General features: G+C 36.4%; 3 protein-coding genes across 3 annotated transcripts in view; 1 reads left to right on the top strand and 2 right to left on the bottom strand.

Moving 5' to 3' along the window:
- LOC100179363 (ubiquitin carboxyl-terminal hydrolase 40) overlaps nt 1-2,533 on the bottom strand; it is a gene marked incomplete in the record, with an annotated part of 15,491 nt that extends 12,958 nt beyond the window's left edge. Inside the window, 4 exon segments of the mRNA XM_009859371.3 lie at nt 401-529; nt 1,136-1,227; nt 1,629-1,788; nt 2,068-2,533. Coding sequence (XP_009857673.1) covers nt 401-529; nt 1,136-1,227; nt 1,629-1,788; nt 2,068-2,171 — 485 coding nt within the window.
- Nucleotides 2,534-2,655: 122 nt separating this feature from the next.
- On the bottom strand, nt 2,656-7,407 carry LOC100179315 (aspartate aminotransferase, mitochondrial). Its single transcript, XM_002126065.4, has 11 exons — nt 7,245-7,407; nt 6,908-7,064; nt 6,621-6,743; nt 6,350-6,409; nt 5,922-5,995; nt 5,422-5,509; nt 5,087-5,155; nt 4,536-4,722; nt 3,856-4,021; nt 3,287-3,437; nt 2,656-3,025 (listed from the first exon to the last, which is right to left on the bottom strand). Exons 1-11 carry the CDS (start codon nt 7,322-7,324, stop codon nt 2,903-2,905), a joined length of 1,278 nt encoding a protein of 425 aa, XP_002126101.1. The 5' UTR covers nt 7,325-7,407; the 3' UTR covers nt 2,656-2,902.
- Nucleotides 7,408-12,516: 5,109 nt separating this feature from the next.
- On the top strand, nt 12,517-14,975 carry ins-l1 (insulin-like 1). The gene is made up of 4 exons (NM_001129732.1): nt 12,517-12,903; nt 12,967-13,069; nt 13,515-13,614; nt 14,225-14,975. The coding sequence occupies exons 1-4, from the start codon at nt 12,621-12,623 to the stop codon at nt 14,564-14,566; spliced, it is 828 nt and encodes a 275-aa protein (NP_001123204.1). The 5' UTR covers nt 12,517-12,620; the 3' UTR covers nt 14,567-14,975.
- Nucleotides 14,976-16,210: the final 1,235 nt, after the last annotated feature.

Genomic DNA, 16,210 nt, shown 5'->3' with positions numbered 1-16,210 from the left:
GACGATACCCCTCNTATGAAAAATTCATTTTTAGAGTTTATAGAAAATTAGTCATTTTTTAAAATTTATAGAGAAAAAGGCCCTTTTTAAATAAATTATGGAGAAAAAGTTCAGTTTTAAAAATAACGCAGAAAAAGCCAATTTTAAAATTTTGGAGGAAAAGATCAATTTTTAAATATACACTTGGTATGTAGACATGCAAGTACTGCATTAATGAGTCAACATTACAACCAAAAAGTTGTTTCACAGCATGTGTCTAACCTATTGTCTTGATGTTGTCACTATAGGCATAACATTAGGGGTGACCGGGTGACTATCAGCTTTTAAAACAGGGGTGACATTATAGGAAACTTGGGTAACAATATTTAAAGAAAATCTGTCTTAAAATTCATGTACGCACTTATAAAGATTGTGAATTAATTTATCACCAGATGTTCCAACCAAAGAATTTTCAATGGCATCAAATAGAATACGACTTAATTCTTGCACATCATGTTGCTGCATCTCTTCACTGTTTCTCCATCCGAAACTACCAAAAGCATTCAATGAAACTTTATATATTTATAACTAAAATAATCATTTTTGTACACAGCATCAACTAATGAGAACTATAATAAAAAGGTTTTTAAATTATTTTGTTAATGAGCTGTGTGAAATATTCTTAATGTTTGTATATATGCAAGATTTTAAATTTTACCAACACAACAAGTCAACAAGACAGCAACCATAAAGAACATCATCATTTATCACTAATCGCTATCGTAAACAAACATGCTATTACCCATTTCTGATTAAAAATTTCTGATTAAAAATTCTAAGGCAAACAGCACCATAATCCTACAACAAACATGGCTGTGTCTCTAAAACATGCGCGGACACGATACCTGAAAAGTTAGGATAAGCACCAACAGCTTGAGCTTGTTAAATGTGAATGTACTATGTTTTTTCAACTAGAAAGAAAAAAGAGGCCACATCTAGATGCTGAAATTTGCATTGCCACAAAAACAATTTTTATGATCAGTAACGCTTGTCAATGCTGTTTGCACTTATTTGTGTTTTCGAGTATTTTAGAGACCCCTCAAACATAGCTACACAACTACAAGGCTAAATGTCACAATTTTGACTATAGTCATACCTGTCGGTCAAGTCTTCTGTTTTGCAACTTGACTGATTTATTAAAAGTAACCGAGCAAACAAAAGTTGAAGCTGAAGTGGAATCTTACGCACCTAAAAACATCATTGTTGTTATTGAATAAAGAAATATAAACTGGTTTAACCCTACAGAATGATGCAACTTGAGAATTTTTAACACAACGTCTGTGTATGTTGTCTTATTGTGTTCTTGTGCCTGCTTACAAGCCATCATGTGTGTTTGTTATATGTTTTCAAGGTTTCTATTGAACTTGACCATTATATATTTATCCCTCTTAACCTCTTTATTCATTACCACAGGGAGAGCATTTGGTTATACCGCCATTTAATGGCACAAATACAGTGGAGACAAAAACTAGGATGAAAATAATTTAGACAAGTTTAATGGCAACCGTTTTACAGAAAACCTAAAAACTGTGTTTTAAAATACAGCTTTTTTCACACCATTATGCCACAGTAAACCAACCATTACCTACCTTTCCATCTTTCTTATTAGGTCCAGATTTTCCCAATTCCTCACAGCCAATATCAAACAGCTGCTCACGAAATTCTGGGGTAAGGAACAGCGTCTGAATCAGTGAGTTGAGGTAGCATGTAGCTCCCTGGTTTTGAATTCCAATCAGACTTTGTTCCCCCCTGAAATTTAATGCTGTTTTGTGAATCTTTCACTGAGTTTTAGCATTTGTATATGTATTGTATATAGGAATGGAAAGTAATAAGCCTTCGCTATTTATATTATGTATAGTATAAAATAGGCCATACCACCAAGAGTGTAAAATAGGCCATATTATACATTGGAAAGGCTATACTATGGTTTGAGGCTTTTACCTCAATAAATCATAATTTTAACTCAACCGCAATCAATGTTTAAAAAACATAAAACTTTCAATTGTTTTAGATTTAAATGCAATTTACCTTTCCTCTGGTGGTTGTTCAATAGGTTTCCCATTTATTGAAAGAACGGATTTAGCATTTCTACAAGCCATATTACTACCATCCTCAAATAAGTTACCAAACATTCCGCCTCATTTTCGGTATAGACAAATGAAAGATTTTAATTTGATCGAGGTACAAGTCTTATGCAAGATGATTTGTGCCAGATCGTTCGCGTACAACTAACAAATGTGTCAGCAACAGATTTTATTTTCCGATGCCATGTGCTGCAGTACAAAGACGTAAGCCAGAAAATCGATGAAAACTTGTTTTTACTTCTTAAAACTAGTCACAGAACATTCAAATACGAGATACTTCTTCATTTATTACCAAAGCAACAGAAGTTCCGTTTCTTCAAAGTAAACACGCGAAGCCATTGGAGCAGACTAGACATTCATAGACATTTTCTCATACTTTCAACTTTAATAACTTACGTACGTGTTTCTACTGCAAACATAAATACTACTATGCTCTCTAAACTACAGCACTAGTGAAATATAAAACAATTTTATCGTTTTTAAGAAATCAAATCAAGTATCTTTCTTTTTGGTAACTAAAATCGTGCCTAACTTTGTGAAAACAGCGTGTTCGTTTTATTAAAGTCTTAACAAGTCCATAATTATAATTCTATAAAAACAGCGCAAAGTTTACAACACGATGATGTTATATTACAAATAAATGCCTTGGAACTTAAAAAAGCATGCATTGCAGACACCAGAATTACAGAACCACAAAGTTTAACCGTTGTACAAGCAAGCATAGCAATTAGAACTTTAGCACAGATGAAGTTTTTATGGTTGACGTACAGATCTCCACTTTACTTGGTAACTTGGTGAATTGCATGGGCCAGGTAACCCACATTACCAGATGCAACACCAGCTACAGAAATTCTTCCATCTTTGGTAAGATAAACAGAATGATTCTTTGTCAAGTCACCAACCTAAAATTGTAAATAACCAATGCATGAACTTGTGAACACAAGTAAATAAAAACATTTTTTCCACGAAAACAAAGACAATTTTTTTATCTTATTGAATACAGTAAAACAGATCAGATTTATTAAAAAAACAAGGAGAAAAGAATTAGCAACAAAACAACAGTTGTAAAATAACACGCTACTAATGATAACGATTCAAGTAAATCGTGGTTACGTAAAAGTATCACATTAAAGCGTGGCTGTAAATCAAAAAAGAAATCTTACCTGATCTGGATTGAGGCCAGTGTAGCAAAACATCCCGATCTGATCAGTAATGTGAGACCAATCCCTTGTAGATCCTTCCTTTTTCAGATTATCAACAAGTTGCTGCCTCATTGAGATGATGCGATCTGCCATCCCTTTTACCTCCACTAACCTACCAATAAATGAATAAATGTAACTTGCATTAAACCCGCGTGGGCTGAATGCGACAGTTGTAATAACACGGGTGTTCTGATTCATACACCTTGTGCCAGCTTACGGATTATCACAGATGGAACTTTGACGGTGATTGCATTTTTGTATGTATTGCCGATTATTTAGACAACTCATTTGTGACCACTGGGTTAGAGAAATTGCCTAAGTGCTTGCCCAAAGATACATAGGCCCACAAGCGTTGCGTGAAAAACAGCTTTTAAAGTAGTGATATTTTACATGATCACATTTATGACCACTTCCACAAAAACTATCACTCTTATAGGTATTACACCATATACCATGTCACTCTTTAAATGAAATTTGCAGACACAATCAAATTTCCGTATTACACAAAACTTGGCTTTTAACACCCCTACCATTGTTCACGAAGTTCAGGAGTAGTGAGCACAGTGGATGCAATACGCGCTCCATTACATGGAGGATTTGAGTACATCGGTCGGATGAGGATCTTGATCTGACTCTCAACTCTTGCCGCCTCTTCTTGATCCGCACAGACAACTGTGAATGCACCAGCACGCTCACCTGTGGTAATGTAAATAGGTTTTTATTTAAGAGTATTTGGGCTGAGATTAGTAAAATCCAGTTACACTCATAGTTGTCAAACATTGGAAACTTCATTGATTAATGTGTCAAATACAGTCCACTTTAAAACTGCTTGTAGAAAGTAGACACCTGACGAAACAGGGTAAAGCTGTTTTTGGTGTAAAAGCAGGGTTCTAAAACATATGACAATCCAGTACCCCTGAGGACTAAAGTTATGCCTTTAAACTTTTAAAAAAAAATTTTTATGAGCAAATGAGTATTGCAAAATTGAAAGTTACATTAAGGTTCAAATGTTAAATAATATTGCCTTCGGTAAGAATGAATGTTTTTGAAATAAAATGTATACTGTTGAAAAAAAGTCTTCCTAGATTTCTATGAAACAGTTTCCTTATTTTAGTGAAACAGTTTCCACTATATAAACAATTCTTGACACTGCTAATTATGGCATTAATAATTATGTAATTGTAATGAAAACACATAAAAAATTGATTACCATACAGTCCCATGTTTTTGGCAAAAGATTGTGCGAGTATCACATTGTGGCCTTCAGCAACAAAGAGTCGCATAGCAGAAGCATCTTTGTTAATATCACCACTTGCGAAACCCTGGTAAGCCATATCAAAGAATGGAAGCAAGTTACGCTTCTTGCAGATGGATGACATTTCTTTCCAATTTTCGGGCTAAAAGTAACAAAATATGTAGATACCAAAACAGAAGCATTACAAATTAAGTAAGAATAAGATATTTATATGATATTTCTTTTATCTAAATTTTACATTTTAGGCTTTTAGACATCAAGTTTAAACAAACTCTAAATTAAATTTGCAACCTTATAAAACACAATTGGGTGTGTAAAATGTTTACAATGTTCGAACAAATTTTTATAACAATTTTTTACATTTACAGCAATTTTACAAAAAAATTATAAAACATTTATTTAGAACAATTTTGATTTTTTTTTATAAAACATTTTTTGAATAACTGGTAATACAAATTTTTAATAAAAATTCTACAAGAAGTATAACAAAAACTGTTTCAACAGACCTTTGGATCAACACCTGTAGGGTTGTGGGCACAAGCATGGAAGAGAACGATGGAGTTTTCCGGAATTTTCTACAAAACAAAGTGAATTCTAAAGATAATGGACATATAGTGGGGTGGGGGAAGATGGGATACCTTATCATTCTATTTTCTCATCCTGGTAAACAAAGAACAACTAAAGAATTATAAAACCATATTTTCACAACCCCCAGACCGTTCTTAATTGTTTAAAATGCAATCAAGATAGTTTAAGATTAGGTGCTAACAGTCTCCTGTCTTCCCCTACCCTATGATATAATCAGTCATAATTGACATGGTCATTAAGTGTGTTGTCTTACATTCAAATCCTCCATAGCACCTTCAGCATCAAAACCACAGGTTGAAGGCTTGTAATAACGATACCATTCCACATCTAACCCTGCGTGTCTGCGCAATACAATCACTTGTTAAAAGGAGGTGTTTAAAGAAATAATATTACATACTTAAAAAGGTGCAGAAATTTGACAATGTCATATTGCACAATATTATATATATATATATTTGTATTTCAGATGAAAAAGGGAAAATGAAATAAATGTATGGATTCAATGTAAACTAAAAACAATAATATTTTATACAGAAAAGCGTTACTGGTTAGTGATTATTAAACTTATTAACAAAAATAAATGTATAAATTCAATGTAAATAACTTTTTTATAAATTCAATGTAAATGTCTCATTTTCATGGGAAAATTATAAAATATATTTATTATGAATAGTCCCTACTGTTTATCAAAACAACAAGGGTAGTATTTTGCACTTGGAAAGTTTTATAAGCTTAACAGAATTAATAGCTTACTTAAAAATAGGAACATGGTTACCCCAGGAAGGGGTTGGGAGCCAGATTGCTTTGTTTGAAGTAAAAAACTTGTTCTGTTTAAAATATAAATAATAAAAATTAAGAAATATATATATATATATATATATAAATATACTCAGCAAAGAATGGGTAAATTGCATTGATATATTCTCTATTCCACAGGCAACGACCGATGTTATAACACAGACATTTAAGTAACCAAGCATTCAGCCTAAGAAAACATACGCCCACAATGGTAGCAGCATTAAGTATTATACACGAAATTTTAGTGGTTGGAAATTGGAATAACTTGGCCACTTATCCATAGTTTCAATTAACAATACTACTTTTAGTTAAAATCATTGTCACACTACTAATTTATAAGATACAATTCATACACTTATTTCACAAATGCTGAATTCACTTACAAGAAAGTTAGCTCCTATACGAAGAGAACCAGTTCCTGAAATACCTTGCACTGTCACATTCTGCAATCAAGTGTAGACTTCTTTATTTTACATGGCAAAGTATTCACCATTTATTTAAGAAGTATATGTACATATATACGAATACCCTTCAAAGGAATTTCAAGGTAATTTTTTTTAAAAAATTAAAAAACGGATGTAAATAAACGTAGCAGCATAACTGCAATTATTAAAAACACTTTAACCAAACAGGAAGTTACCCAGGTTAACATACCCTCTTGTCTGTAAGAACAGTGTTACCAGCTCCAAATGCAAGTTCAGCAGCAGCATTGGTAAATGCAGGCAAGCCAGTGATGCCGAGATATTCTTTATCCAAACCTTGGATGGCAAGTTCTGCCTAAAATGAAAATTTGACTTTACTATTTCAGCTAAGCTATACCACCAAGAAAAACATTTTGAAACAAGATATTGAGAAGTGGGCCTAAACCGTACGTCCATATACCAGAATAAAAAGTTTTCTTTTTATCCAACCTGTCCTAACCTATACAATATGGCACCTACCTTCTTCACAGTTGGCAAAACATAAGGTTTTCCCTGGTCATCGCGATAAGCACCCACCCCCAAGTTCATCTTTTTAGGATTGGTATCTCGCTTGAAAGCTTCTGTTACTCCGAGAATTGGATCTGGAGGTCCCATTTCCACATTTGACCACCATGACCTTAATCAAATTAATTAAAAAATGATCAAAACGTACATGCAATTCAGTTTATTCAGCAATTCAGATATATGGGATTTGTAAAACCAGTACCAAACATCAGAAGGTGCAATAATAAAACACATGCGGATCCCAAAAACAAATGTTTACATCAATGTTACAGCTTATAAAAAAGTATCTTACCCAGTTCTATTCAATGAACGGTGACCAACACTGCATTTTTGCAATAAACTGCATATATTTTTGTTGATTGTCAACGACATTTCCTAAAAGTTTCCACTACACGATTACAAAACAGACGATTATGAACTTCGCTGAAACAAAATGTGCAGCAATGTTGTTCAGTGACGCGTGAAGAAAATCTGTCGACACAACACCATAGATATCTGTCCCAACAGCCAACCTCATTTTTAACTGACCCTCCTTTCCATATAGGCTACTTTATATTCAAAGAAATCGGTTTTAATCTTTTTACTTTTATCTATGGTGTGTTTTAACGACTCTTGTTTTATTTGGAATCCCTCCTCTTCACTCTGAAATAATACATTAGGGTAGGGGAGGCTGGGACACCTTTAAACTTTATTCTTGTCCCATTCAGTAGTAAACAAAGAGCATTCAAAGAGTTATAAAACGATATCTTGAAGACTTACATAAAAATGCAATTTAGGTTCACAAAGCATATCCTGAGGACTGTTGTTAATTGTTTAAAAGACGATCAAAATCATTGAAAATTATGGGCTAAAGGTGTCCCATCTTCCCCTGCCCTACTATATATTCTTCGCTAGCATTGTCTTAAGAATAAATGGAAAGTAAGGTATGTTGCCTGTATATCTAAAGCCTTATTTCATTGGTTATTTTTCTTATTATAACCAGATATACAACGTTTTTCATTGCTTTGATTACAACAGCCAATTGCGGTCAGTTATTTAGCAAAGGCAATGCGGTTCTGCCAGGATACAAACTTTGTCACGCTGGTGTTTTGCCAATTACATCTATTCGTTTTAACCGTTATGTAATTATAAACACGTACATGTCGTGGTATAGTGGTTAGCGCACCTGCCTCTAACTCAGAGGTTATTCGGGTTTAGGCGAGACAACTTTGGGAAGGCGAGACAAGTAACTCCAATTGTTCCAAGCCAGTGCTCACTAATGGATTGTCTAAACTGGCAGCCATACAGAAAAACAATTACGCACAAAGTTCATATACGCGGTTAACTCGTAAGTATATATATAGGCACGAGTGTGTAAAACAAGACATCACTGTTATAACGCAAGTCATTTTCCCGCCACGCGAGGATAAATCAAGTTACATTTATTCAAGTTTTAATCCACCCATAGTTTATGGATTGAATTGTTAGCTAAAAAAATATAAAGAATGTCTCAAAAAATAATCGCCCTCACGTTTCATGTATGAGCTAACTCGTAAGTGGGCACAAGGTTAATGAGACTGAACGGGGATGGGAGATACGTCATTGCCTCGCAACGTAAGGATATAGAAGCTGTATACATTTATTCATTTAACGTAACGTAGGATACAAGTTGATTAAAAAGTTTAAGTTTGCACAATCATAAAAATACAAAGCTCAAATAAGTTCCTTAAATTTTAAGTATATAGTAGGGTGGGGAAGACGGGACACCTTTACCACATAATATCCAAGTACTAAACACAATTAACAACTGTCTATGGTAGTCGTGAGGATACGTTTTTATAATACTTTGAATGTTTTTTTTATAATACTAAATGGAACGAGAAAAAAGAATGAAATGGTGTCCCATCTTTCTCCATCTTGGTATGTATCTATAGGCTATATTTCTGTAGCTTCAAAACAAGATGTTTTTGTTTCCGCAGATGATGGCCTTCTCGGAAATAGCGAAATATCTTTGAGTTCGTCTCCTTATGCGTTCTTGCATAGTCGGGTCTTATTTTTAAGATTGTTTGTGTGTTAATAATCTTGTACTAGTCTTGTTAAAGTGGTAGGATTACATGGCAACAGATTCGACTTTTACCTGCTTCTTTAATCATGCTTTAAAATTTCGTCTCATAAACAAAACCTGGTACGCAGAAATCGGTCGAATTCCGTGTTAAAATCGATCCCTCTTTTTCATTACCTCCACTGAGTTTGTATAAAGTTAAACGGATTGGAAGGTACCTTAAAAACGGAGATTTGTGGTGTGGTGCATCGGTCGTGTCACGTTTCGTTCACATGTTATAGTGTACAGCTCTGTAATATAATACTACAGCCCCGTATCACACTGCGGTATACGGGCGAAGTATGCGACATAACAGGTCAATCTCGATTGTTTTCGCGTGGAACTGAGATTTGTTTTGCGCGGCAATCTATTCAAGTGGCTCCGATCATGACTATACGTATGTAATCAACCATAAAACAGCACCGCCGCTTATTAGATCGAATATGATAATTAAGTAGACCTGCTGGTATGCGGCTTGCGTCAGACGACCGCTGGCCGCATGAAGCTAGTGATCTTTATCCGCCGTTTTAGTGGCCGCCACGACTGGCAATCTTTACCAAATCGGAGACTATCTTAGATAAGAAATTTGAGCTGTTTTCGCTATATACATATTCAATAACGCTCCTGTCTCGGTCGGTGATCCGGTGTTTACTCATAATTGTGACTGTGTCGTCAGAAAGGATTCCGCGAATTTCTATATCTAATCATCCAGCGATAATTGCAGGATACTTTATGCGTTTAAAATATCATTTCCACGCTATTTGAAAATGGAACATAACATAAGAAACTGTGCAATGAAACAGCTTATTCATGAAGACTGTTTTTGCACAGGCAACCAATGAAGCATTTTGTAAATGCTAAGTGTGATTCATTATACAACCTCTGATTCATTGCTCTTTAAGGTTGCGTGATGCTGCTGTCTATGCATGGTCTGTGGCTTCAAATACAAAACAAGATTATATAGCTTATATTCTAGCTATCTTCTTAATTAGTCCTTGTCTTGCAAATACTGTGGAGCAGCATTGCTTATTGTTTTGATCGAATTTTGTAAATTAACAAACCCACGATATATATTTTTACCTTCTTCTACCCAGCATGTGGTTTGCGGTGATGAAGGCAATTTCTTTACACTATTAGGGCGTCCGATTGCCACCACTCAATCAGACCTATAGGTAATCTTATGGCAAAGAAAGTGAAAAGTTCATAATTATAATCCTGTACGTCGAAGTATTTGAAGAGATAAACGTCAGTCATTGCGGGTCGATCGTATATTCGAGGTGAAACGCAGAACTAGGATTACTGGAGCCATATATGTGTCTGAATGCTGCCATATGACTTACAATAAACAAATAGAAAGTTACGTGGTGAAGCAGGCAATCAAAGGAGAAGGATTATTGGCAGACACGCCTTAATATATGCACATTTGCACTTTGTATGCCCGTCGTTGCATAATCGCATTGCAATGTTTCAAATTTGATTACAGAAGAAACTTTTGTCTGAGGCATTTTAATCCTAGTTTACCGCATAACATTGCCACGGACAGTAAGATGAAAATCAATAACAACCACACCCTGTAACGTAACTTGTATGTGGACCAATAAAGCGAAATGTCAGCGCTTCGTCATCAGTTAACCTATACACCTTATACGCCGGGAAGGTGTAAAAATATGCTTTCACCTCAAAATTTTCTTTTTTATTAAAGAGCCTTAGAAGAGATGGTTTGTTGGGGGCGATAGTGCGGTAGCGTGACGGTCGAAATAATGAGAGCGCTAGAGTTTTTCGCCGAAAAAATATGCTATATTATCTGTCTCTGTTTTTCGTAAGCGTCAAACTACTCGCAAGAGAGTGCGTGAAGTTACAGGTGTCTAAGAATGTGGATGGAATCGTTGACTCGTTCAGTTGCTTGTAAAAAGGTGTCGGGTATAGCCGACACATGCGCTACGGCGATTACTGGGGTGAGATTAAGCAGGATTATGCGAAGTTGTTTATGTTAGAAATCTTTCTCCCAAAGCTGGCTCTATATCACAGCGCGCCGTTATTTCGTTAAACTGCATATGTGTAGCTCAGGAACGCTTGATATAGAACTCGTGCGCATTTTCAATGCCCACAAATACGGTGTTTAGCTCTATCTTTGGAAGTTTAACAAAGTGTAAGGGTGCAAGCCACGTGGCGGGTCTTTCCAAAATCGTGCATTGGATGTTCCATCACGATCACGTTTGCGTGACTAACTTTGCACTTAGAAGTTCTATATGAAGCTAACCTATTTTTATGCTTCTATTTTTGCAGCAATTGAAATGAGATTGCGACATCGAAGGTGATAAGACAGTTTGTAGAAATGATTTAACGTATAAGGCCGTTTCCTGTTTGGTTCGAATCAACGGATCGTGTTTATCCAATTCGAGCAATTTGTCGACCTAGTGCTCGACCTCTTGAATATTAATCAGAGCTAATTATTTAATGCGCGGTTTAAAATAGATTGCCGGCGTTACGTTTCAAGAAATCCATTAATTGGTCGCCGGTACGCAGCATATAACATCGGGCGGAGACACCGTTGTTTAGTGCAACAGGTGTTAGTGCAGAAGTGATAGTGAACTGTAAAATTTCGCCACTAACGAATTTAGTCGGCTGCTGCAAGCTAAAATGACGGTTTTGTTTGTGGAAATAGTAAACACCCCCGGTAATGAAGCGGAGTTTTTGCGGCCTTTATATAAGGGTTTCCTGGGTTCGAAGGGAGACAAGATCTCGCCAATATTTTGCTCAAAACTAACGAGAGCAAAACTGAACTGAGATAACACTCAGTTATACAAAGCCCCGGAAACGCATATCCGACGTGATAAAAACCGGTTTAGCCAGGCTACGTTGCCAATTCCGTTACCGTAAGTCTTATGGTATGGCATAAGGTATAAATGTGTGCACGCCTTTGGTCAAACGACGCGCTAGCTGTTACGAAAGAATCTGCAGCAACGCAGGCTTGGCATTACCCCAACTTCAGATTATAGTCGTGCTATTGCAATGCAATCTTATCCATGAGTGCTGGAATATCCGGCCCTGTGTTGTATATGCAGACGGAGCTTTTACTCACATATATATAAGACAAAATAAGCAAGACAGAGATGTTAAAAACGTTTCTTAGGCGGAGAGAGCTTGACGATTTTTTCAAAGCGAATCCGCCGGTGATAAGTGCATAAAATATGTTGTTTGAATCCGCATCTTGGGCCATTGAAGTGAATACGCAAGATTGTATTTTTTCTTTCCGGTGGAAGTGTGGGCGTTGAATGCCTAAAATTCTTGCAAGAAAAGTGCGTTAGCGTATACAAAATGGTGCTTAATTGCACGAAAAAGAATGAGCCGTTGTTAGCCTCGGGGGTTGAGGAAGATTATGTTGCGTAGAAAACCGCGCATTGGTGAAGAGGGGTCGCGGATCACTACTTCGTTGTATTCCAGAAACAAAGAAAAGGAGTTAACATGTCGTCTTTTTAATTTAGGTTCACTATTAGCGACCTTTAGGCACTGGCGTAAGGTCGAATTACATTAGTTGTAAAGTGAAGACGGGTCTTTTATAGGACACAGCGCATTAGCAGTTTACCTATGTATGACGCAAAGGGAAATTCCTGTCTTCGGAAGACAAATAATTTTCAGCGAGACGTTCTATTTAACGAGGAGCTACTTGAGAAGAATGAACCATCTTATATAGTTCCGTCGCTTCGTCACTGCTGCCGTCGACGGATCACGGTATCAGTGATAACGTATGCATTTGTTCTTCTATATGTGTCTTCCCATTGTGAGGCGGAGTACCTCTGTGGATCTCGACTTGTTGATGCCCTGCGTTTCATCTGCGGCTCTCGAGGAATTAACGGGCCTGGCCGCGGAAGTAAGTGCTTAGAGTTCCCGTATAGACGCCGTTGCATTTAGACTAACCACCATTTTCTTGCAGGCTATATGCATGCACGAAGAGGCTCGCATTTGAGAAAACGACCCGAAGCTGACATTACAGTGTTATGTTGTGAACGCGGCTGCACTATGAAACAAATGGAAAGGTAAATTATTACAAGATCACTTTTATAACAAGCGCGTTAAAAATGTTCGTCAATTAAGTGTATGGTATAAGTCGGATAACGTTGGCACAGTATCTTATATTTTCTTATATTTTTTAACAATTAATAACGGTATTTTAGGGTCAAGTGAATACACCTATATTATTTTATAATTACTCTTTTTAATTATTAAATAAAACCACAAAAGGGAATGAAAATATGGGCCATCTTACCTCAGCCTGCTATACGGTCTTCCAATAAAACACATGTTTAAAAAAATCTTTTTTACAAATCTACAAATCATTACTCCAGCTTAAAGTTTTAAATAAAGTAAAAACTTTCAAGAAAACGAACAACTCGTTTTTGAAAATAATGTTTTTTTTATTACAAATATAATGTTAAGTTACAATTTACCCGTATCTGATAAATACGTTAAAATCTATAATAGGTTTTGTGGGGAACCTGGAAGAAGACATCAGAGTCGCAGACGTGGATACAGGAACCGTCACCGTAATCCTTACTCTCGTTATCCCAGACCTCCGCACCCGGTAAGTTGAAATGCTACAGATTTAAACAAATACAATGCTATATACCCTATACATTATACGGGACACCTTTAGCGCATAATATCCAAATAGCCCGACCTCCAATAAACCATTGTTGATTGCTGTGTTTTAAACAATTAACAATGGTTTATGGGAGTCGTGAAAATAAAGTTTTCTATTTCTTCGAATGTTCCTTGTTTACTACCAAATGTGATGAGAAAATACAATGTAAAGGTGTCCGATGTTCCCCACCCCTATATATATATATAACGGCAATTACTTGTGGTTGTCGAAATTAATGAGCTGTCTAAAGTGTCAGCCATAAAATATATAAAAAAAAAACAAGTAACAATAATCCACAAAAGTACATTCCTGGTAACTCGTATTAAGTTGGCACGAGGTGTGGGAAACAGAAAACCCGTGTTATAACGTCTGTCGTTTCTCCGGTCACGCGAGGATAAAAGTTACATTCATTCTTTGTTTATTTTGCTTTTCACGGCAAACGAATTTATTCAAATATTTCACGTACAAAAAATGTTGTTTGTTTATTATGTGTTGTTTATTGAAACAAGATTAGCTTCGGTTAATTAAAACAAGTTTCTTGCATCGACAGCCGACCTTTAATGACCCCCCTGCAACTACCAGTACTGAGCTCATCACTACGACCGCTATGAGCACCACGATGCGGCAAAATGCTACAACCGCAGTTCGATCTACGTTGTTAGACGACCTAAGGCATAGGTATCGGTCTATTCTTGAGCGGGAAAGAGCACGTTCTCAGTCAGGAAATGCAGCAGATCGAAAGAGCATTTTTCATGATATTGTAAAAGTGGCATCGGAGTTATTTCGCGAATCGAATACAGACCCGGGCGGGAGCGGTTATGAATACGAATATCATGACAGAATACTCACAGCATCTTTTCACGTGAATGCCGAGTCCGAGGACCATCACTGAGCGAAGTGGGCCTGCTATGGGTTATATCCAAATGGGTAACGGTCGCTGAGGGCGAATTTCGAGATGACAAAAGCAGGCCGCTACACTGCATGTGGCACGTCAGGGCATAATAGACGTGATATCAAATGCAATATAACCTTGCGTACCAGGTGTAGTGTGCGGAAAAGCAAAGGTAAATATTTATTAACCGAACATTGTTCTGTGATGGTCGTTTAAACAAAGACCAAGCTTTTACTTGTAAAGATTCATGTTGTTTATGAGATTATGCGTTCTGCGCTATATAGTTCAGAATGAGCTAACGTATTTATTTCGTGGGTGTCTAAACGTTATCTTACAAAATCATCCTCAAATAAAACTCGTCAACGTGTACCAGAATTTCCGAGGAGCTACTTTATTTATTTTGCCGTGCATGTACGAATGAGCTGTTTTGTTTACGTTAATACAGTACAGCAGTGCATAAGTCGCTTGCTTCGTAAACTTACACAGCAGACATTGCTCTTATACTGTAAAGGTAACCAGGCAAACGCTGTTATATTTCGTCTAAAAACTATCAATCATGCTTTACAAAATGGATTGTGAATGAATCAAACAAGGGAGAAAGACATCTGTGATTTACACATTAATCTGAGTGTATTTGGATGTGATTTATATATATAGATATGCTTTGACGTAAGTTGGTTAAAAGTAAAGGCCACACTACACGAAAATGACGACTTTAAGAAGATTAGTAAAATAGTGGAGGTTTTTGAATACTATGTCCTTTCGTTGAACCTGCAACTGTCCAGCGTGTGGCTGTACGTGCAGAATTAATCTTTCTAAAAAGATAATTTGTGATGAGTATATATATGATAGATTATTTACCGACTTAAGACGATGAAATTGCCCGAAGACGCTTAAGCCGTAACAATCTGCGACGGAACGTGGAAGTTGTACGTGTTCTTCTGGTGCCACTACGCACTTAACGGGTCACAATATTCCTACTGAGTCTGTCGCCGTGGTGCAGTGGTTAGTGAGTCTGTATATCTAACCCAGGGTTAACTGGTATAAGAATCGTGGTAGCTACCATCGGAGGCGTATGTGTGCCCATCGGCAAGAAACTTAACGGCAACTATACTTCAACACGTTGGACAATAATGAGTTAACAAAATTTTCTTTATAAATACTTCCAAATCATTCTACATAGGTTTCCTAACCACACCAATGTCTGCTAACTTTTATTAACATAAAATACGTTCGCAAACTTGAATTAAATGCAGCGACAAGAACCCGTTTTGGTCTTGTTTTTATGCAAAATGTTCCTCATGAAAGTGCACAATGAAGACAAAACGTTTCAGACTGTATAGTGTTCATTTTATTCTCTGTAATAAGAATACTCGACATGGTGTCGGGAAAAAATGCATATAGCGGTCAGGCAAGGGCTTGTAAAAGCTCGAAATTGGCCTATGATGATCTCGAGGTCTAAGCGTACAGCGATTGCGTAAATTCAATTTTTATGTTACAAGTTGCGAATTAGTTACTAAAAAATTAGTCTGTGACCATCAGAGTCCGGACTCTTGTGACCATAATGGTTTTACGATCCTATGAGATTAGTCGTAGCGGCAGTGTTGCAGTTGATTAATAGGAAGTATTGAGATTATGTGACGA

Source organism: Ciona intestinalis, chromosome 2, assembly GCF_000224145.3.
Source record: "Ciona intestinalis chromosome 2, KH, whole genome shotgun sequence".
Classification (NCBI taxonomy): domain Eukaryota; kingdom Metazoa; phylum Chordata; class Ascidiacea; order Phlebobranchia; family Cionidae; genus Ciona; species Ciona intestinalis.
Note: the sequence above shows the minus strand (reverse complement) of the source record. Positions and strands in the feature narration are given on the sequence as shown.